Raw genomic sequence first — 22,459 nt, 5'->3', positions numbered from 1 at the left:
TCAGCAGCACTTACTGCTATTGTGGGATTCAACTCAATGACAGGCATTACTTCTAGCTGTTTAAACTCTTGTAATAGTCAGCAAAACTCTAATCAGTGGTATCAACAAGATGAGGCAGGTATTCAACTGACCATATGTAGGTGTCTATGATAGGGTTGAATGAAGAGGTTTTAGGGTCTACTGACCATATTGACTCGTACAGTTTATCTTAGATATCATTCATGCATATGCAGCTTAAGAGATGAAATGAGACATCATGTTAAGCAAGCTGAATTCCACCCACTGTACCACTAAAAAATAATGGTTATCTACACAGTGTATTTTCATCTTTTAGTATCTGCAAGTGAATATTTGAAATTTCTGCAGGTACCTTTATTTTCCACCAGGCAATGGGTTCATCATCAACCAGATCCATGACATCAGACTGTGGGCCATTATTTGGTAACTCGCAGTCGACAGTCCTGACATTTTGGAAGGCAGCTGACATAATTAGAGTTTCTCCAGGAATCCACTGGCTATCAATATACTAAATTTTAGGACAAATAATTTGTTTTTCAATGAAATTGAATATGAAAATATTTTTATCAGAGAAAAAACAAAACAAAACAAAAGCGTATTGCTTAGTGTTTCAATGTGTCTGCTGTCTCTGGATTAGAATGCTGTAGGAAACATTAAATATCACTTTTTTCCCCCAAAAGCAGATTTCTAACTTTCTAAAAGCAGATTTGTTAATGTGAAAGATTAGAAGTCTTTCCTGGTGTGTGGCATTTTGGCATGACATTATCAATAAGAATTCTGGAGAATGATGGAAGAGTTAGTTAAGCAGTGGGTGAACCTCTAAGTAGCACTGATCTGATGTAGCAGTTACTTTATGCCTCTCTATCTCTGCTCACAGAAGTGGACAAGCTTTAGTCAAATGAACAGATGAGGTTCTGGCAATGCTCAGCTATGATTTTGGATGCCAGCAAATACTGGCAGTTAGCCACTAAATCACTTCACAAATGAACAGATTACAACATTAACCCTGGAGTTTTTTTCTATACTACAGCAAGGGCAAATCAACCAAGGAACTGTCTTGAGAGTTCAAGATAACAGAATAGGGATGGTAGTACAATGTGACAGAAATATGGATTGCAATAGGAAGCAGGGTTAAGAGTATTGAAAATAGGGTGAGGTAGATTAAGAATTGAGAGAACAGAAAGATCAAAATCATGTTGAGCTTAACTAAGTTTTACTGAGTTGGTTATTTTTTCAGCTACTGGAACAGACTGAAACGTTTATTTAATCCTGACACTGATGTAGGAACCACAGTTTTGCATTTTTTAAGATTAAAAAAAATCAGTTTAAAAAATGCTGTATTTTTGTTCAAACTAATTTTTTCAATATTCTTTCATCCCGTGATAAGAAATTTATAGCAAGGGTGAGTAAAAATGTAAAAACTAAGCATTGTCAAATATGTGATTTTGAGATCATTGATGCTTTGAAATGTGATGCTATTTTTCCAAAAGCCTTTTGTTATCAGCTGGAGACACATTCAGATACTTTTTCAGAAATATTATTGTCCAAAAATCCATTAAAAATCTACAAATCTACTAGAACAAGATATTGGGGTTTATACACATTCTTATCTTTTGCAAAATCTAAGTATATTCTGGCACTGTGTAATCATTAACTCCTTAGTCATGTCCTGCCCAAACCTCTACCAAGAGATGTACGCTGGTTTTGCATCTGTTAAGTACTCCAGTACAGAATTCTCTGACTCATCTCTTATAGCACTGTGCATGGTAAGACAGCCTGTAGACAACCAATGTGATTTAATCTTTCAGAAGTGCAAACATTAGAAATAAAAAATGTGACTGTATTAGCTCTAAATTTTGCAAAAATGTTAAATTTATCTAAAAATACCTACAAGAAGTGCTATATGTTGTAACTCTGCCGGCATTTGCACAAAACCACCATTATTCCAGTCAGAAAATTAAAAGGAAACAAACTTACTTTCCTTGGTAGTTTCAGGAAGAAAATTTTTAAAAATCAAAATAAAATTAAAAAAACAAACAAACCAAAAGCAACAAAAGACGTCACAATAAATGTGATTATTTAGAAAGTTTGTATAGTTCAGAACCACGTATAATATCACAAAGAGTGTTTTATCAAAGTATCTTGCCATAAGCTAAGACAGAAGCAATTCAAATTTTTGCAGACGAACTCCCAGTGTGTCTGTGAGATAGTCTAAAACTCTTTTAACCTATACTCTTAACTTTCCCCCATTTCAAGCCAATGAAGCAGATGAGTGGATAAATGTGCACAGGAAAAAAAAGAAAAAAAAAAATCTGTAACCCACGCTGCTTAATAGTAGCATCTAGTAGAACTAAGGAAAGCATTTTTTTTGTTGTTTCAGGAGCAGAAGTTTCCCTCTGAATGTTTTCACTTTTGTCATTCCTCCCAGTCACCAAGAGTGAAAACGAGTTTCATTTGGGAGGTGTTTTTTATTCTCATGTATAATACCGTGTAAAAACTTGTAATAACAGATTGTTCATTTCAGACTAACACTTGTAAATGTCTTTTATTTTTGCCTTGGGAAAATTCTAGGTCTGACTAAAAGAATTCTGTCTTTGCAGACTACTCTCACATTACAGTGCAGTACTTTTAATCTCCTGCTCAATCCAATGCTACAGAGCTGACATATTATTAAGCAGCCACAGTATTCTGCCCCTAGGAAATGGACAACATCTTGAAAATGCCTTTTTATTTTTTTTTTTGTAACAGATTTATTACATTTATAAAAGAGCTATTTTGAGCATTTAGTTTAAGACAGAAATCTAGTGATGTCTTTAACCTTGCTGTCCTTTTCCAAAGAACTGGTACTTCACTTCCTCTCCAAAAGCACTTAAAGGGGAAAAAAAAAAAGAAAAGAAAAAGAATAGAAAGAGCAAGCAACGTATTGTTTCCTACCAATAGGGCTACCTTTGTACCTTTGTCCTTTCCAGATGGATAGCTGCTGTTTGCTGTTATCTCCATCTTAGCCACTGAACATTCCCATTATGTTTCATATTTTTATCATTGAGGAAAGTGCAATCTGACAAAGACATGAGTGCCTGCTGCAAAGTGCCAAGTGCCTCTGCTTTTAGCTTCTACAAAAGTATTGGGTTATACCAACATAAATGATTAGATAGATGATTATTTCCTTATTCACAGAGAAATTTAAACAGAATTATTACTATATCAGGAGACCTACCTGCAATCTGATAATTTCACACTTCAGATTTGATGACTCCCTGAAACCATGTCCAAAAGCCCTCACTGATGTGCAGTCATACTGACGAATATCACACAGTCCAGCATTTTCCAGCTCTGTAATTTCTGGAGTTTGGTCTTTGAAGTAGAAATTAGACAATAAAGATCAATATAATGTACTCATTTATATGCATTTACTTTAGGCAATATTTTTATTTCTCTGCCCAACTAAGAAAACTGTGAACAAAAAAATCTGAAGCCGGTAGAGAAAAGGTACAGGCAACAACATTTTTTGTCACTAAAATGAATTTTATCTTCAAAGTCAGGCTTTTTATGTTCTCTTGGAACTTAAGTTTTACAAAGCAGATGAAACATTCATGTGATAACAAATTTGTGAATACTTCTCTAAAGCAAAGCCCATATATTTGAGTTAAAGAGGAAGCAAATATTTGTTTTATTACTCTTCCTTCTTCCTCCATTTATTTTAAAGAGATTAATAAAACAAAAATACTATTATAAAATTAAGTATTAACAGTTCTGAAAAAGTTTTAAATTTTCTAACACTTCTCATATTTTCTTTGTGTTATCTGCTTATCTGCATTTTCAGACAATGCCCCATTTAAAGAAAAAAACTTGCCCAGCTCTATTAGGTAAACTTTTTTCTTCACCATCAGTTCTGCTTCCACATTTAACAGCTTACGGAGATGTAACATTACCAAAAACATCTTACTTGCAGTTAATAAGTAGCAGGAGTGTATGGATGTGGCAGATCTCCTTGAAGAAGACAGCATGTGGAAACACACCAATCTCTTGAGGCAACACTCTGGATTGCAAACTGAGTAGTAAATTTTTAAAATTTGACATACCATTAACTACGCCCATTTTTTCCCCTTGGGAAACAAGAAGGCTAAATAGAAAACAATAAAGGCTGCATTAAATTGGAGCTAGACTGCTGGATAACGAACAGGCCCACCACAGCAAACACCTGCCAATGCAGGAAGAGAAAAAAATAAAAGCTGGAGAGAAAAACAGTGAAGTAAAACATAGGTTGTGCAAACATGGAGACCATTATTTCAGTAAATCTCATTGCTTTTCCCACCTACCAGACAGTACACTGCAGTCATATGAACCATAGCCTTGAAAGCACGCGCAGCCCCATTCTGTACATTCTCCATTACCACTGCACAGAGTGGGACACTTCAGTGCAATAAGCAGGTTCTCAACAAACCCTTGAAGTTCCTGTTGATTGTAGTTCATTTCTTCTAAAACTCTCTTCTCACATTCATTCTCTAAAAGAGCTAATGAAGCTTCTGCCCATCTGAGGTCATCTTTCAACAGTAAATCTTTAACACAGATACTGATTGCATCTTCCATTCTTCTGCCAAGAAGGCCACCACAAGCTCTTCCTATGCTGGAATTGGCTATTGCCTGCTGGCACAATCTCAGAGCGCTAGACTCAGTGAGGCCAGAAGGTGTGGGCCAAGAAGGAAGAAACTTCTTGTCTTTGTCAGTGGAGTGGTCCTCCGGGAAAAAGTACCTGTACCCCTCTAAATCTGTTTGACTGAGACTTTTGAATAGAAATTCTGGATTATATTTGTAATAACTTTGGCGCTTCCTTCTACTTGTAACAGATTTACTTTTTTGAAGTTTACTGTAACTGTCAGAAATTCTTTTAATATCTGAGCTTGAAGTTCCTTCTTTTTCTACCTCAGAACTTTTTTCTGAGGTTGCAGAGACATGTGTGTTTACTGATGATGATTGGTGAAGTTTGGTTTGATTATCCTCCTTTTGCAGAAGTGTGGAGGACTCCATTTCACGCACAGATGAACGTTTGTTTAAGCCTTTGACAAGATCAACAGGACCGAGATACTCATCAGTGACATCCAGTCCTGGTATCAAAGAAAGAAATCTACCATTTTCACTATCTTTACAAGACAGGGGAGGTTCTGATTTAGAAACCACCTTTAGTTTATGTACAGATGGATCTAATCCAGCATCTTCAAATGTGCAGCCACAGAAGACCTTTTTCCTAGAAGATGGTAGTGAAGCAGGTGTCTTGTCAAACAAGCTACCTCCTGGTGAAATTCTAGAGACGAAAAAGAAGAAATTCTATCTCAATTTATCTATATGTTTTTGTTGTTTTAATAATCTGTGCCTGTTTCCTTGTTGTTTCATACTTAATGCTTCTACAGCATAGATTACAGAATCTACAGAACGGTTACAGATCTCAGTTAAATTGTAAAAAACATGGGAATAAGTTATAATAGAAAAAAAGAATTAAGACAGATCTTTTTGATGATTTGTTCAAAACAAACTCATCTTACATCATACTTACTACTTAAATAAATATTTGGCTTCTCAGTCTCTATTTACTCAGATATTAACTTAAAAAGTCTTTATTTCAACAAAGTTTTAAAGAGAACAAAGGAGAGATGTCATGTCATTTGATTGAAAAAGTAATTTATTACCTCCATTCCTTTATAAAAGAAAAAAGAGCATCAGAATTGTTTGGGATTTCCACCCCATTGGCAGTGTGATAGTCATTCGCTGTACTTCCATCAAAGGTGCCACAGAGCCCCATTGTATTTCTGTAATCTGAACTGGGCGCCCTAAGTGTTATACTCATTCCCCATTCACTCACATCAGCACGAATGAAAGCTCCAGAAGAAAAAAAAACCTAAAAAGACGTGGACAATATCATTGTGAGAACCATTATTCTCGTTTTTCCTAATAAAATCAGGTACACTGACAATGAATGATTTACAAAGCCAGGCATATAAAGACATCCCATTAAGGTCTGGCTCTAACTTTTCTGAATTATTCTGAATCAGCAATTGTTATTTCTTTTGGTGTAGCATTGTAAATACAAATCCTGTGCACCCCAGAAAACACCTAGATGGCACACTGCAGGCCAATGAGCTTCATTCATCATTATTAGGTTTAGAGAAGAAGGTCAATGACTGCAAAACCACAGAGAAATAAAGTGTAGTTGGCCAAAGAAAAAAGGCCATTTACTCTCCAGATGGGAAGGGGATAATTCTGGTAGTACAAAACTGACTCTTTGGGATCACCTACCTTTCTCACTTTCTTTTTGCCAGCTACATGATTCTATGTGTTAGTGGCTTAATACAGAATAATTTTCTACCTGCAAAAAGTGTGATCCTAAGTATTCCAGATAGCCCAGAGTAGTGTAAAGAATTCGCTATTTATTTTATTTCACAATACTCTGCAGAATTATGGACATCTCAGAAGTAAACTGAGAAGAATTAGGATTTTTAGTTTACTGGTCTGAAGAACTAAAGAATACAATTCAGCAACATTTTTACTAAAAGGGAAAAAAGAAAAAAAAAAAAAAAAAAAGCAGAGGCAAAGAATAAGCTCATCATACATGAGAATTCATGGACAACTGAATAGCTGAAGTGACAACACAAGATTTTCACTTCCAAATTTAAATGTTGTTTCTATGAGCTTGGTGCACAACTTCACACAAGTCACTTATATTTTTTCTCTTTTTAGTATCCTTGATTCTAAAAGTGAGAAATTTAATTTCTCTATTGCCCGATGTTCTCTTAATATTTAATATCTGAAGTATTCAAAACCTAAATATCTTATATTAATAGACAAACTGAAATGGCCTATCTGTTTTTGTGGCTTGCATTTCAGACCAACATAATGATAAACAGCAGTGGACTGTTTGACTTTCAAATTCTGCTTCATTTCAAACATCATTTACTAGCAAAGCACTGGCCAAAGTACTCTGACAATAAAATAAACATTATGCCATTGTTTAATTGCAGAAAATAAAGCATGTTTTAGATCTGAAGTTGGTGTGAGTTGGTAAAAATAATTACTGAAATAACTAAGGCATCCAAAAGTAATATGTACTTACTGTTACTTTTCTTCCTAGATAGGATTCAGTGATTCTGACATTTCTTCCTGTTGTGTCCCTGCTTATTATGGATAAGTGTGGTTGTGACTCATGTAGCTGACCGCTGCACATGTCATATGCAATTATATCACTTCTTTCTTTGGCGACAAAGCCACAGTTACAGGATGCTGGATACTGAAGACTTCCACAATCCCACTGGCGAACATGAACTTCAAAATCTCGAGCTGTACTCTTGTAGAGAACAAATGTTCCTGTTTTAAAATTGTCATAGAGTCTGGTACCAAAAGAAAAGCATGTTATGTCACTTTGGTTATAATATCGCCAAGGTGTCGGCAACTTAACTTAAAACAGATTTCTAGTATTAGGTAGGCTTTTATACTGCAATACATTTCTATGCATTATGAAAGAAAAAAAACAAAAAGTAGTACAGCTCACAAACACAAGTAACTTTGTTCTGAACAAACACCATCATATCTCTTTTGGATAGCTCTAAACCAAAAACTTTAAATCTGTTCTACAGCAGAAACAGAAGGAAGAAGAGAAGGATCTCAAATGGAATATGTAGAAAATGTTTGTGAATGGAAAGGTAATCAAGAAGCCACTGCCAATTTCTGATGCATTTTAATAGTGCTTTTGTGTACTCTAACAGGCAATTGGGGGATGCTTAGCCTTTGTGTTTCTACTGCGATGCAAACACCCAGAAAGAACAAGAAGATGCTTAACTGTGCAGAGGTGAGGTGCAGACGCTGAAGTCTGTACAAGTACCCTTGACAAAATGATTTAGAAAGTCAGGTACTTTTAAAAAGGTCTGCTTTATTAAGATGGAGAATGCCTATTCCTAAAGATTTGAAAATGATTTTAGACGAAAACCATAAATAGTGACTTCATTTTTTTCCCCTGAGGGTTAGCCATCTGCTCCCTGAAGCAAGGTTAGAATAGCCAATTTAATGATTTGGTGGTGAGAAGCAAGGGAGTTAAACAAAAAAAAAAAAAAAGAAAGAAAAAAAAAAAAAGAAAAGAAAAAATACAAACTTTTTCTGCATGTCTAACAGTCTCTTGGCTATAAATGGCATTTGACATTTAATTGCAGAGTAGTGATTTGCCTTCTGTTTAATGGCCTAGCAGACAAACTGCAGATGGCCAACTGCTGGGACTACATTTGAACACCTGTGATTCAGCAGGGACAGTTCCCTATCTGTTTGTTTCCCGTTTATAAAATAAATTAGCAACGCTTATCCTTAAAAAGAAGGTTGTTTGCCATATTCCAGCAAGAATACGTTACAGCAAATCATTGTATCATAAGAAAGTTTGATCACATCGTGTCAATGGTTAAAAAAACCCACTGAAGGCATCCCTATAATTTCGAATGAAGAAAGAATTGCAAAACAGTATAAAACTCCTGTGACTTTATTACTATTATTAGTCACAGTGCTATCAGAGCATCCATTTACAACCTGTTGTGTTTTTTTTTTCTTTCAAAATCACAAGAAAAAAAGTGTTGTGTGTTGAGCACACTTATGTGCAGGCAATGTATCCTCTTCCTCTCACCCTGTCGTTTAAAGAAATGTTCTTCTGCTGAGCAGGGAATATACAAGTCCCATGTGTGGAACCTGTATTTGTTTTGAACTCTTCCATGAATTAGAAACACTTTGAAAGACAGAATCATACAAAAACCATGCCAGCTGTGGCTAAGGAAGCTGTCTTCACTTTGGAAAGAAGGTTTAGTGAGCTGCAAATGACAGAAGTGAATACATTGCTGTCGATGACATTAATGAACTCATCACAATGTCATACTGACAGAATATAGCTTCTAGCAACCTGATCCATACAGGGATTCAGATAGTTACACCAGAAATACAGAAAACACACTGCAGACTGGAAATACTTCTGCATTAAAACAGTTTTGTCTATTCAACCATTTATCATTGATCATATTTAATAATATTTCCACCTTTCACATTCACAATGTGCAGCTATTATTTCTCTCTTGGCATATTCTTCTAAAGAAGGTAATAGTCAATTTGCTTCTTTCTTTTGCCACAACCTAAAACTTGTATTTCTAAATATAAACACTATAAACATGACTAACAAGCTTTAACTAACTGGAGCATGTTTATCCTATTATCTAGGAAAGAGTGTGAAATACATAGAACAAATGTAGAAAACTACATCTTGCATCACTAGCATAGATTAAAAAACAAACAAACAACAACAACAATCCTTGAAATTAAAAGCTCCAATCAAGTGATTACCTTCCATCAAACGTAATTATATGAGGGTCAGTAAATGAGTAGCAGTAGGCAGTTGGTAGATCCTTTACTGTGATCTTCAAAACAAAAAAGCACATAGTAAATCATACCAGGTTAGACTTAGGCACATTATTTATATTATGTTCTTATTTTATAATAAGCAGGTAATATTATATCTAAGTAGTTATGTTAATATTCAAATACAAGAAACAATACAAATGAAAATGCAACATTTGAATGAAAGTAAAGCAAAGGAAAATTGACTACTTAGGAATCTTGGCGAGAATAAGCGTGAAACTGAAATACGAACTTAATATATATCAGCCACATTCCTGGCTTGTTGGTTTTACAGAGCTTAATGTGAAGATTTTCAACCTTTATGCCTTCTGGAACATAGCCATTCCACAGGAAATTCTCACTGGATATAGGTTCGACAGCAATTCTAGTAATTCTGTCTCCATCCTGCATGAAGTCTGTCACAGCAGTGAAATAAACTGCAGCTTGACTACAGATTCCATTACTGCAGGGTTTCTGGAGAAGATCCACACGACAAGAAGAAAGAACCAAGTTTAAACCTAATTGTTCTTTACCTGTTTTAATGAAAACACATCATTAGTGAATTTTCCTCTAATCAAGGCACATTCTTATAGTTATACATTCTGTATATTACTCTTAATATAAATACTAATTTATCTACAAATAGCAATGATTTTTCTTTTCATAAATGAACATAAGTGAGCATTTTCCTTGAGTTTGACCATGGAAAACCCTCTCCCTACACACACCCAAGAAAATTGTTTTAATTTTCTACACTGATAGCCAAATGAATTTCATGGTAGTCCTGCAGATGGGACAAAAATGCCTGTCTGAATAGGCAAGGATCCCCTTGATGTTCACATGACTTGGGCATACTACAAAGACAGTAAAAGCTGAGTACTTCATGACTGTATACTCAATACCCAAAACACAGTAAGTAAAAAATAAAAATTAAAATAAATAAATAAAAAAAATAAGGATGATGGCCGTATTCATCCATACTTTCAACAGCAGTACATACAGCCTTTGCGTACTTTGCTTTAATATTTTAGAAAGTATTTTATAACATACCGGATTCTCTGAAGGTGCAAGTCAGAGGGAATATTTAGAAAAACATGATAAACATACAAAATGCTTACCAAAATAGTAACAAAATGCTTACAAAATACATACAAAAATACTTACCTTCATCAACAGTATTCAGTCTTAGTGATATACTGCAGTCACTTTCAACCTGGTTAAATTCATGACAAGGAATAGGGATACTGCTTTCTATTGACAGTCTGTATTCCTTGCCATCTTCTGATATCTCATACATTTCTGGATGTATCTAGCACAGAAGAAAGTATGCTTAAAATGCAAACATCATTTGTGAGCTACAGCACCCCTACTTATCAGGCAAGAGTAAAGTATGAAAACCTAAAGACACTGAATGGTGTGATACATGGCCCACTTGTTATCCAGATGGTCTAAAGAGCATTGGCATATGATGAGGACACTGTAAAAAGTGTGTGGAGAGAGTGATAATAACAGGTTAGAATAAGGTAAAGCTAGTAAGAAAGGGATTAGCAAGTACATTAACACTACAAAATGCATTTTTTGTGTAGCTTCTTGAAACCAGCATATAGGTAATTTGTTGTATTGTGTGAAAAAAAAAAAAAAAAAAGCTACTTAGGAGCTTCACATAAAAAGGAAAATAATGTGTTTAGATGTTATGCGCTATAAAATGACTTCCACTGACATGAGATTAACCTGGACCCTGAATCTGCAGAAATATAAGCATGCACTTAGCATTATGAGAAGTAAATCCTCACTCAAGTCAACAGGAATTTTCACAATATGTATGTGCATAGTCCCATTCCTGGCCAACAAACAAAGTAGTACCCACAGGTAAATCTATGGTAGTTTTCCTCTCCACCCTTAATCAACTAGCATGGCACAGCTCATGCCTACATGCTATAAACTTTTCCCAGCATCCCAGTCTAAACCCAAGGCAGGTTGGTCTAACCCTTCCCTCATCCCCACAGCCAGATGAGAATGGACCCTGACCTAGGTTCTGTCAGCCATGCTCTGGGAGGATGGCATAGTCTAAAATTGTGCAAAAGAGCAACTAAATGGTCAGAAACAAGCCTGAGCTCAAGTCTGAGCCATGGCCCTGGTTAGTTTACAAATACAGAGGGGGTACTGGAGTTTACTTTAGCTGCTGGAGGTCAAGGCTTTTACTGGGTTGTTGTAGCTTGCAGAAGCTGTTGATTCAATCTTCCTGAATCTCGAGGGAAACATAGAAACATGTTTGTTTCTTCCACTATTTGACCAATCTGAGTTCACTACTGCTAACATGTTTTGTAAAATCAATAATATATTTTGAGTTCCTTATAGTCAGGGGACTTGCTATCTACTGTGGCTATTATGATTTGCTTGCTTTTGTCTTATCAGAGCGGAACATATAATAATTACATAAATGTTCAAACTATCAACTCATATAAATGTTCTAGCATACCCAAAGAAAATGCATGAATAGTTAAATATCTGTTGAACTAATGCTCAGAAAGACTCCTGCTACAATAAAGTAAAACATTGTTTTCTGTTCAAATGACCTTAATGCCAGCAAAAAATTCCTCGCTGTCAACTGGGCTGCTCTGTATGCTTGGCTTCTCCATGAAGAAAGCAGAACTGCTACAGTAGACCTGTAGAAAAAGCCAACACAGTACAATATATTTTTGGTAAGAAGTGATCGTGTGAATATAAAACTCAGCCATAATGTGTCAGCTTGATGAACTTGTTAAGCCCAAGCTTCTGTCTGAGTCCAAAGTTACCAACTGTGAATGGTGCTGTTTAATTGACTGAATTACATCAGTATTCCAAGATCTCTTCCTCGTATACAAATCATCACATTTAACAAGCACCTGAATTTCCACAGATTTAACTAATCGCCCCTGGAGCATTTCTGCACATCATGATATATTGTGGACATGCATTCTTCACTTTCTTATTTTTTACTTTTTTTTTTTTTTTGTTGATTCTATGTTTGTTGCCTTTTAATTTTGTTGAACACCCATTCAATCATAGATTACACAAAACAATTATTGCCCCTTCCTCTCTTCTCACTGTAATTTTTTCCCAGTTTTATGAGCCTGAATTATCTTTTTCAGGCTAAGCTTATTGTGATATCCTTACACTGAACCAGCTCCATGCTGCTAAATACTGTTTTTGATTCTGTTTTTGTTAGTTTTGTTTGTTTAGCTGTATCCTTTTCTGAGATGTCATGACCGCACATGCAGTTTTTGAGACAAACAATCACAACAGCAGTAATTTATAACTGTGCCTTTTCTTTTTTGACTGTCACTGACCTAACACTACTATTCACAAATGCCCCAAAGGATACTTGAGGTTTAGCAATTACTATTGTCTGGTAAACCATTCAGGCAGTCTGCTTTTTACTTGAACCCCATCACCCTATCAGCATTAAACAGCTTGGAAAAACAGTACTCATTTGGGTACTAATACATGCGCTACATGCTTATTTGCTTTTCATTTCGGCCAGGAAAGCTTAACTGTATTTTGGTATATGCACGTGGAAGCTTATTGACTTTCCCATGCTTTAACTTTTCAAAAAGTTACAGTGTGAACATAAATATTCATTCTGCTGCCCATTAAATTTGCAATTTGATGGTGGAGATCAAACTATATCTGATCCACAATATAAAGTCATCAAGCAGTAGTTCATTATTGGTTCTGAGAAATCTATCTGCTGAATCAACAGCACAGTTTCTCACAACTCATTTTGCCACTCACTTAAGATCGTTACATTCCAAATCCTCTTAACTTACAGTATCAGGAAAATTCTAGTAGAAAGTGAAAATAATTCAACTTGAATAAACATCTGTTGGAGGCATGGTATAATGTACTGAGACAGTGTCAAAACACTAATAGCAGTGATAATTACTGACATATTCTATGACATTTCCACATTTGTAGGGACAGTGTTGATGTAAACAAAAACTAGTGGCAGTACATTTCTGCCAAGAGAAATTATACAGCAAAATGTTGACACTCCATCTCTAACAACTATTAATATCTTCTGAGCATTTACTAAATATTATGCCTTTAGGCAAAAAAGCCATAAGAAGAGATTATAATAATTTTTTACATACTCTTTCTCCAAGTCTGATGTTTATCCCATCTAACTCTATGAGTGAGAATGTATGAACTGTCGTCTCATGTCTCAGTTCTTCTTTGATGCCTTCAGGAGATTGTCTTGACCAAGTCACAACGAATCCAACTGAGCTGTTTGCAAAAGGAATGCCAAAGGTACACCTTAGGTAAATACTCCCTTTGATCAACTCTGCTGCAACCTCAGGAATGGTTGGTAGTGGTGGTGACACAGACGAAGATGTTGAAGGAGCAACCTTACCTAGTTAAACAAAAATGTCTTTTGTGCTTTTTATTCTGTTCAAAAACAACACTAGATAAAATAACATTTACATATACTTTATCAATTAAAACCCTTATAATAACATTTACCTCTCTTGATGTATGGAAATCTAAAGTAGATGTTTAGAGAATCAGAGAAAACATGTATATTGCATTCGTGATTAAAATGATTAATAGTGATTATATTCTAGATCATACAAAGGTACTAAAGAGGAAAAATACTGAGAGAATTAAATGCAATGAATTGTTTTAACAGATAGAAAAGAGCTACAACCAAAGGAATCTGGCTGACATATAAAAATATTTTCTCTTCTTACAAGGAAGAGAACTTTTTCTCTTCCTTTGTAAGAAGGAAAAGAATAAACAACACCACAATTCAGGTACAAAATTCATCTGCAAATCATAGTGATCTAAATTATTTTTAAATCTTTTCGTGCATTCTTCTGCAAAAGTACTTTTGCAATTGCAGTTCTGCTACCTCCAGACCGCTCATTTTACATTGGACCAAGTTGATAACATGTACTTCTTTTTTCATAAAGACAACATATATCTAAAAGATGGCATTACTGGGTTGTGGATGCAACTGAAAAACTTAAAAAAAAAAAAAAGTCAGAAGAAAATACCTACTGCTGCAGATGCCTCGAATTTCCATCCCCTTGGGATCACAGCTCTGTGGCTTTGCATCTGCAACAACTATAAACTGTTCCTAACTTATATATTTACATACTTACAGACTATTCCTATACCAGTGTTCTTAAAATATTGCCTCATGTTAAAAAAAAAAATAAATAAAAAAGAGAGAGAGAAAAAAAAAACATTTAAAAAATCAACAATAACAAGAGAAATACCATCAAATATTAACAAATGCCAAGGGAAGTATAATCTACCAGAGCAGAAAAAAATACTGTGATTTGATTCATATACAGTCACAGTGGCAGTCAGTACAAAACCATAAAGAAGAAAACACAAGTTGAGTGACTACATCTAAGAGCAAGAGTACAGAATGTTTTACCACTGCCACTGTATCTTTAAAGCAGAGGTACAAAGCAGATACCTAAAGATGTTACTAATGAAAAAAAAGGAATTAATCTATTCTCTCAAATACATACTTTCTCTCTCAGAACCCAAATCTGAATGCTTATTTATTAACTTATTCAAATTATTATTAAATTATATTACTAACTTATTTAAATTATATTAATTTATTTATTAGATGGTCAAAATCAGCGCAGACTCACTTAGGAGAAAAAAAAATGTCTTTCCTACATGGGAATTGGCAACATCTATATGTGTGCACTGTTATTATTTGCTACTTTGAACATCATTCAAATAAACAAAACAACCATCAGTGTTGGAACTTTGATTAAGTGTGAAGATATCAGTATATTTTGTACAGGAATAAAAAGAATTTAAGTTAAAAGCAGCAAAACTGAAAATCTTGCTCGTTGGAAAGAAGTTAAAGCAGATTTTGGTGTTCCGTGCTTTAGTATTCCACTGGAATGATTGCTTGAAAATCTCCATCAAATGTTCACAGCTATCAAATGTTAAAGGGGAAACACAGTACACATGGTAACCTAGATATAAAAAGCACCACAAAAATACAAAACACTTGGTGTGAAAAATTTCATACTAAACACATGGCTTCAGAGTTAAGGGTAGTCACCAGAGACAACCCAGAGTTTTATTTCTTCCCTGTTTTGTCTTCAATCAGTAAAAATTTGTTAGCCTGCTGTCTATCATTTTTATTCTCTTTCCCAAAGCAAATGCAAAGTCACGTTCTGCAGGATTTCTTTGTGGCTTCAGCCACTTGCATTCTGAAATGTCCTATTTCTGGCTTCTTTTTCTTCTACCAGTTACCTCTTGGAGAATTACTTAACATTCGATTCCAAAGGGATAATGATGGGCCATAAAGAACCATAAAAAATACCAGCAGTTTTGCTATTAAGATTTTGCAAGCAGTTGGTAATAGGGAGCATGACTTAGAGCAAGACAATATATTGTGCATAAAAATTTTGCAAGTATTTTCACTGGCAGTGTGTTACAGGAACTGATAAGAATCTCCTACTACATGGACTTGTCACTAACAATATCTGTAAATTCTTTAGAAGAATTTGTGAAAGAAAAATATTCCTAATGAAAATAAACAATAACTGATGTAAATGTATATATTTTGTTCAGTTTATTAAACAAAATTTATTCTTACACATAACACTACAGACATTTGGTAATGGCAATACATGCAATGTGGGTGCCAACATAGGCAGTCTAAATTTTGACTTCTAGATGTGCCTTACATCCCCATCTGACACTATGGAAAAAGGAAAAGAAAAAAAAAAACACCTTATTTTGGGGGCTCTGAACAATAATTGAGCATCAACTGAAAATTACACAGGGGTAGTGTGAATCCATCTTCCCTTGGGATATCATTGTTCTACCACATCAAAATTAAAAGTGCAGAAAACTTTAGTATGTGTAACTATTGCCAGACACAATCAGCAAAATATCTTACAAAATACCACGTTTTCACAGAAACATCAGTTACTGCTTCCATGTTATTTTCAGCTATTTTTGTATAACTATAAAATGACCAAACACCAGAGAACATCTGGTGATATGTTAGACATCTGAAGATGTATCGGACTTCTTTTTAAGAAGGTTAAAATGAAAGAAATAGTTATGCTGATGTTCAGTTGAAAAACACATTTACTAATAAATATATGCTCTTAAATGAGTCAGTGTACATATTTCTCACCTTCTGCACAATAACCCATGCATCCTTGCGTGGGTTGTAGTAAGTAAACAAAGAAATCTCCACAGTTCCTCACGCTGACAGGGATTCGAAAAAGGCAGCAGTCTTTAGAAGTGCTGAAGAAAAACTTCCATGTTGCACAGGCTGTGAGCTGCTTGATCTCACCAGGACGAGGCATGGATTCTGACTCTTTCAGAGACAACCAGACAGGGGCTTGAGTACCACAGTGATTCATCTGAAGCATCGGAGAAAAAATGTCAGAGAACAGTTAATGATGTACATATATACTTAATCCTAATATTCCTGCATTAGATTTTAGCAAAGTTCAGATGGTATAACTGAGAGCTTGCTTTCTAACATCCTCAAATCTAAAGACAGATACACATAGAAGAGACATAGAAGAGTCCTCATATGAGTGTCATAAAATCTCTTTCTATATGCTGAATACGATTTAGTGCCTTAACCAGGAGCCACCACAACTTCTGTAATCATAAATTTGTTTATGAAGTAGAGGATGTCACAAGCTGTGTGGTTCAGATGCCAGCACCATGGGTGATGAAGGAAAGCTGGTGCTCCCTCTCTCCCATACAAAAGTCTTGCTCAGTGATCTTTGGTTAATGTGTGAAGAGAACAGTGCTGTTGAGTAGCCCTCAGTCCTCCTGACACCACTGTGGCTATTTGATGTCTTCAGATTAGCTAAACTGCCATGTAGCTCAAAACAGCCCAGGCAGTAAAACAAGGTCTCAAATCATGTTGTCTTCATACCTCTTGGTCTGAAATTAAATACTACTGCATGTTCACTTAGCAATAATTCACCTCAAAAGTACACTTTTTTCTTAATCCTGAGCATATTTTTGTCCAATCTACTTCTTTTATGTTTCTGTTACTTTTTTTATTGCTTCTGTAAAAATATATTTTAAAAAAGCAGTCTCTACAATGCAGTCCTACACTCAATGTAATTTTTGTACTTTCATTTGCATTTTTTTAAAAAGATTTTTTTTTCTTTTTATTTTTTGGCAAATTTTTTGTTTTAAAGAGACTGAGCCCAGGCAACTTCAATTCAGTATACAATCACAGGATCACAGATAAAGCATCCTAATGACGCACAGTGACACTTCTTTAAAACAAGGAAATGTTTTCAAATAGGAGGCTACAAAGACATATCTCCTTCAAAAGCAACAGTTAAAAAGATGTTGAAATAGTTCCAAAATTAAGCATCACAAGTCTAGAGTACTACACGTTCTAAGTAGTTCTTGAATCTAAGGGGACTTGCAGATGACAAGGAAACTAATTAGCAGTTAGGTCTGTTAGTTCAAGTCATTTTAGGAGTAATCTCTTCCCTCTAAAATGATCACTTCAAAAGCTCCGTAATTACTGTGATCATAGATCTTCTATGCTTGCATGTAGCTTCAGGAGCAGACTGCTGATCACACAGCTGCAGCTTTAAAACAGGACATCCCTGCTATGTTGCACTGAGAAAATCACCTTTAGAAGAGACTAAAACAACAGTTTTTGAGTGCTATAAAAGCTACATGAGATATTCTTTGACATGCTCCATTCAGTGTAATATTTTTCAACACATAAATTTTATTGCCTAATTCACATATTTTAATATAGTCTAATTCAGAGACATTTTTCACATTAGTCTCCATAACTGTAATCATTTTTATGTCTATCCTTGTATATTTTTCATAAACAAATGAGGTACAATAATACCTCCACACACTTGGTTGGCATCTCAGCAGGCTTATCAAAAATCATAAAGCGATACCATCCTGGTGTTAGGGAATGGTCACATATTAAATCCTGAATAGCAGACTGCTGGAGGTGGGATGAATCAAAATCAACACTTCGATAAGGACTCTGCAGGATCTGATGTCCACCAGGATGGCATTCAAGAACTGTAAAGCAAGAGCATTAAAATGAAGTGCTTAACAAATATGTTCCATATTAAGGGTGGAATATGATAGATACTTGATCACAGATTGATTGGCATGCACTAAATACAATCGACAAACAGATTTTTGAATATCTAAGTGAATTTCGGGCCTCAAAATAACCTCAAAATGGCTGGTAGGTAAAATCAGGGATCAGAATCTGTAGAAGTTGTAGCAACTTCTAAAAAAAATGCAGACTCTCAGAAATAGAACTGAACCCTACAATTTGTAAGATCAGTCTTTGGAATCAGATAATTCCTTCCAAAGATAGTGACAATAGAAGTTCCAGCTAATGGTGCTTTTACAAGTAACATAATTGTAATGGTCATTCTTGCTCAGAAATATGTATAGGAAGCCAAACTAGGGATGAACTAAAAACATTCAGCTGTAAGTAAAGCTGTGTAATATTGCATTTTGAATATTATTATTCTATTTCTCATGTTTTCACACCCAGGGCTTTTTATATTTGTCCCATGTTTCGCATGGTCTTAATGTGCCACTGATCAGAAAAATATTTTGGTTTAAATTGCACTAGATGCACTATTGCACGTTGTTTCGTATCACTGTTCAGATAACCACAATTTTAAGACAGTTTCTAAATCAAATAATATCCCCCTCTGAATGTTGAAGATGCCCTAGCTAAACAACAGATCTCATTTCTTTCACGCACAGTATGAGGTTCCTATAGACTTTCAAAGACTAAAGATTTAATCTGATATGGCTTTAGGCTACCCAAGCAGGTAACAATAGCTTTATCTTCTACCCTCTAAGGGCAGATGGAAGTCAATGTGATTGACTGTGCCACCACTGCGCTTCTGAGTTGCTTGTCGTAGCCTGTAGGCAATTCATGTCCCTACAAGTTGACCTTATTGAGAATTTATCCCTCACTGGAATTTGAAGAAAAGCCCTTGAAGAATCAAAGGTCAGTCATGTGTGTTATTGAAGTGTTTTTCCAAGCAAGCTTCAGCTCAAGCAGTTTACGAACCATGGTGAAAGTTTCTTCCTGTCTTCTATTTTTTATTGTAATTCTACCTTCCATACAGCACTCTCATTAGTTTTCTTTCCTGTAACTGAAACACTCCTGAAACAATTAATATCTCTTATGTCTTCCATTAATAAATCAAGCTAGACATGAGACAAGTCTTTATTTTTTTTCCTCTGCAGTTTAATTAGATCATCATTTGATAGATCTCTAAAACAGCTGACTGTACTTACTTGTAATAGGGTTATAAATCTTACTAAAGATCAAATTATACGTTTTTTATTATTATGCACATCACTTTAAAATGCCACACAGCTCTTCATATATTTTTCCCCCTTTTGAGAAGTATGCTAGTATTTCCATAGCTATTTCTTTTGAAATCTCATGTTGTCTAGCACTGCTTCATTTCTTTTCCTGCTTTATTTTTCCTCACCCTCTCTGCAAATCAACTGAAAATAGCTGCCATCGTCAGTAATACAGACTAAAATATTCCTATCTGAGTGTCTAACTGCTGTGCTGCCTAACTCTACCAAGAGCAGATGCAATTACAACTGTTGTATTTATGGGCACATAAATACGAAAAATAACAATGTTATTTTTTCTGTGAGAAAGTAACCCCTGTAGACCAGACCCACTCATATCGCAGACATTTAAGAGGAGAGCTGGTTGTCGATTGAAAGATGGGGTCCTCATTATTAAACTCAGTCCTGAGTTGTGAATACCTGAGTTGTAAATAAAACATCAGCTTTAATGTATTGTTTTAGTTAATGCATCTCTGCTGTTTGGTCCTGAACTTCACACTGTATTACATTGGATTATTCTGAGATTTTCCCAGTTGCTTTCCATATTGGGTAGATTTTTCCAGTTATCTGTCTGAATAGATAATAATGCAAGTATTGAGAGACAGAGATTAAATCTCTGAAGTGACAATGCCAGTGGTTTCTGGAGCACTGTCTTCTAATCACAGTCTAGACACAAAATTTAACATTTTAGGCAGGACATCAGGCTGAGTGTTCTTGGCAGATCTTTGGGGTCCTGCTAGATGAAAAAAGATTGACACAAGCCAGGAGTGTACTCTTGCAGCCCAGAAAGCCAACTGTATCCTGGACTACACCATAAGAAAGGTGGCCAGCAGGGAGAGGGAGGTGATTTTCCCTCTCTGCTCAGGTCTTGTGAGGCCCTATCTGCAGTACTGCGTCCAGGCTGGGGCCCCCAGTACAGGAAGGATGTGGACCTGTTGGAGTGGGTCCAGTGGAGGGACACTAAGATGATCTGAGGACTGGAGCACCTCTCCTACAAAGAAAGGCTGACGGCACTAGGCTTATTTAGCTTGGAGAAGGTCCTGTGGGGAACCCCACTGCAGCCTTACAGTAATCAAGGAAGGCTTATAAGCATGAGGGAAAAACAGCTGTAAACTAAAAGAGGGGAGATTTACTTTAGTTGTTGGGATGAAATTCTTTATTCAGAAGGTGGTGAGGCTCTGGCACAGGTTGTCTGGAGAAGTTGTGCATGTCCCACCACCGGTGTTGTTCACGGCCAGACTGGACAGAGCCCTGGGCAGCCTAATCTGGTGGGTCGCAAACCTGCCCATGGAACTGGGTGATATTTAAGGTCCCTTCCAACCCAAGCCCTTCTACTATCTGTGACTATCTATGAAGCACTGAGGGAAAGGCTGATACATGGTTTACACCTGCTCTCAGGCTGGGCCTGAGCAAGGGAATTCTCAGGGGCTGTTTGGTGTGAATCAAGCAAGGGCATTGGCACCCAGGCAGCGCTGATGAGCAGAGGCCAGTGCCACAGCTCTTCAGGTGCAGCTTGCATATTCTGCTCTCCCAAGGTCAGGATATAAATGAATAAAAACAATCAATAGGAGTTGGACTCAATGACCCTCGTGGTCTCTTCCATCTCAGGGTATTCTGTGATTCTCTGTGCACACTCTGATCCTGAGCAACCTTTCTCTTGCATCTACTACTAAAGCAAGTAGTATATCTGCATCCCACAGCATAAATCAGAGCTTAGTCTGTTTTTAACAGAGGAGAGCTCAAACATTTGTGGATATAAACTTCAACAAAATATTCAATTAGAAAGGAAGTGACTTTTCGAGCGAAGTTATCCTGAAATACTTATTTAGGGTAACATATTTAAAGTGAAATATAAAAATGAATGTAACTACCACAAGCATACCCTTGGTCTGGATGAGAAACATAAGAAAAACATGATTACAGACATTTTAGCAATGAGAGTTCTGAGGAACAGAAATACTCCTGCTCAAAGAACAGTGAAGGAAACAGTAAGCATTCACACAATGATAAAGCATTATCAGAAAGGGTGTCAAAACACTTTTCACCACTCATTTCTATACCTCAGGGGCATCTCTGTAAAGTTTGTAAGTGGCTGCATAACAATTTATAAATACATATAAGAACTATATAAGAGTTGTAGAGGGGATCTTGTAAGGGCTGTTTTATTTCTCTGCTCTCCCTGCGCTGTGCATGCGGAGCATCCGCCCACCCGGGTCTCCCCCTTGGCCATGTACCCCCCTGCCTGCTTACCTCTCCGGAGGGGCCTCGCCGCCGACAGGCAGCCCAGCACGGCCGCGCACAGCCACAAGCGGGCACCCCCTGGCATCGCCCACCGCTCACCGCTCCGCTGCCGTCGTGGCTCTGACGGACACGGGCTCCTACCCCCTCCTTAATGCGGCCCCTCCCTCGGGGGTCCTCGGGGGGCCCGGCCCTCAGCCCGCCTCCATGCCGGCCCCGGCCGGGCTGTGCTGGGGCTGCTGTGCTCCGTTGTTCTGATGAGGGTCTCGTGGAGCTGGTTAGTGTCATCTCCTCCAACGCAGAGCTCTATCTATCTTCTAATGTGCAGTTAAACACTGGAAATGAGCCAGTTTCAAATTATTTGCTCTTTATGCGGTGATCATTTCCTTAGGTCACTGAGAGTAGTTTA

At 36.4% G+C, this 22,459-nt stretch overlaps 1 protein-coding gene across 7 annotated transcripts in view; it reads right to left on the bottom strand.

The window, feature by feature from the left end:
- Window positions 1–22,175, bottom strand: part of VWDE (von Willebrand factor D and EGF domains) — a 37,326-nt gene extending 15,151 nt beyond the window's left edge. For 3 of the 7 annotated variants that reach the window (XR_014943035.1, XM_085538557.1, XM_085538556.1), the window contains exons 1-13: window positions 22,063–22,175; window positions 18,308–18,492; window positions 16,595–16,826; window positions 13,563–13,822; window positions 12,006–12,095; window positions 10,594–10,738; window positions 9,748–9,962; window positions 9,376–9,449; window positions 7,124–7,397; window positions 5,703–5,911; window positions 4,338–5,320; window positions 3,236–3,372; window positions 371–526 (exon numbers count right to left, since the gene is read on the bottom strand). Coding sequence is in view for 6 of the 7 variants with exons in the window: in XM_085538557.1 (XP_085394683.1) it covers window positions 371–526; window positions 3,236–3,372; window positions 4,338–5,320; window positions 5,703–5,911; window positions 7,124–7,397; window positions 9,376–9,449; window positions 9,748–9,962; window positions 10,594–10,738; window positions 12,006–12,095; window positions 13,563–13,822; window positions 16,595–16,826; window positions 18,308–18,492; window positions 22,063–22,138 (3,036 nt within the window). In the remaining variant the exon portion in view is untranslated. Of the gene's footprint in view, window positions 1–370; window positions 527–3,235; window positions 3,373–4,337; window positions 5,321–5,702; window positions 5,912–7,123; window positions 7,398–9,375; window positions 9,490–9,747; window positions 9,963–10,593; window positions 10,739–12,005; window positions 12,096–13,562; window positions 13,823–16,594; window positions 16,827–18,307; window positions 18,493–22,062 lie in introns of those variants that run through there. The other 4 variants (XM_085538558.1, XM_085538559.1, XM_085538560.1 and 1 more) reach the window with 4 other exon arrangements.
- Window positions 22,176–22,459: the final 284 nt, after the last annotated feature.

The sequence above is a fragment of the Coturnix japonica genome, chromosome 2, assembly GCF_054131305.1.
Source record: "Coturnix japonica strain WE chromosome 2, WE-NBRP24, whole genome shotgun sequence".
NCBI lineage: Eukaryota > Metazoa > Chordata > Aves > Galliformes > Phasianidae > Coturnix > Coturnix japonica.
The sequence above is the reverse complement of the archived record's forward strand: the minus strand, read 5'-3'. Positions and strand labels throughout refer to the sequence as shown.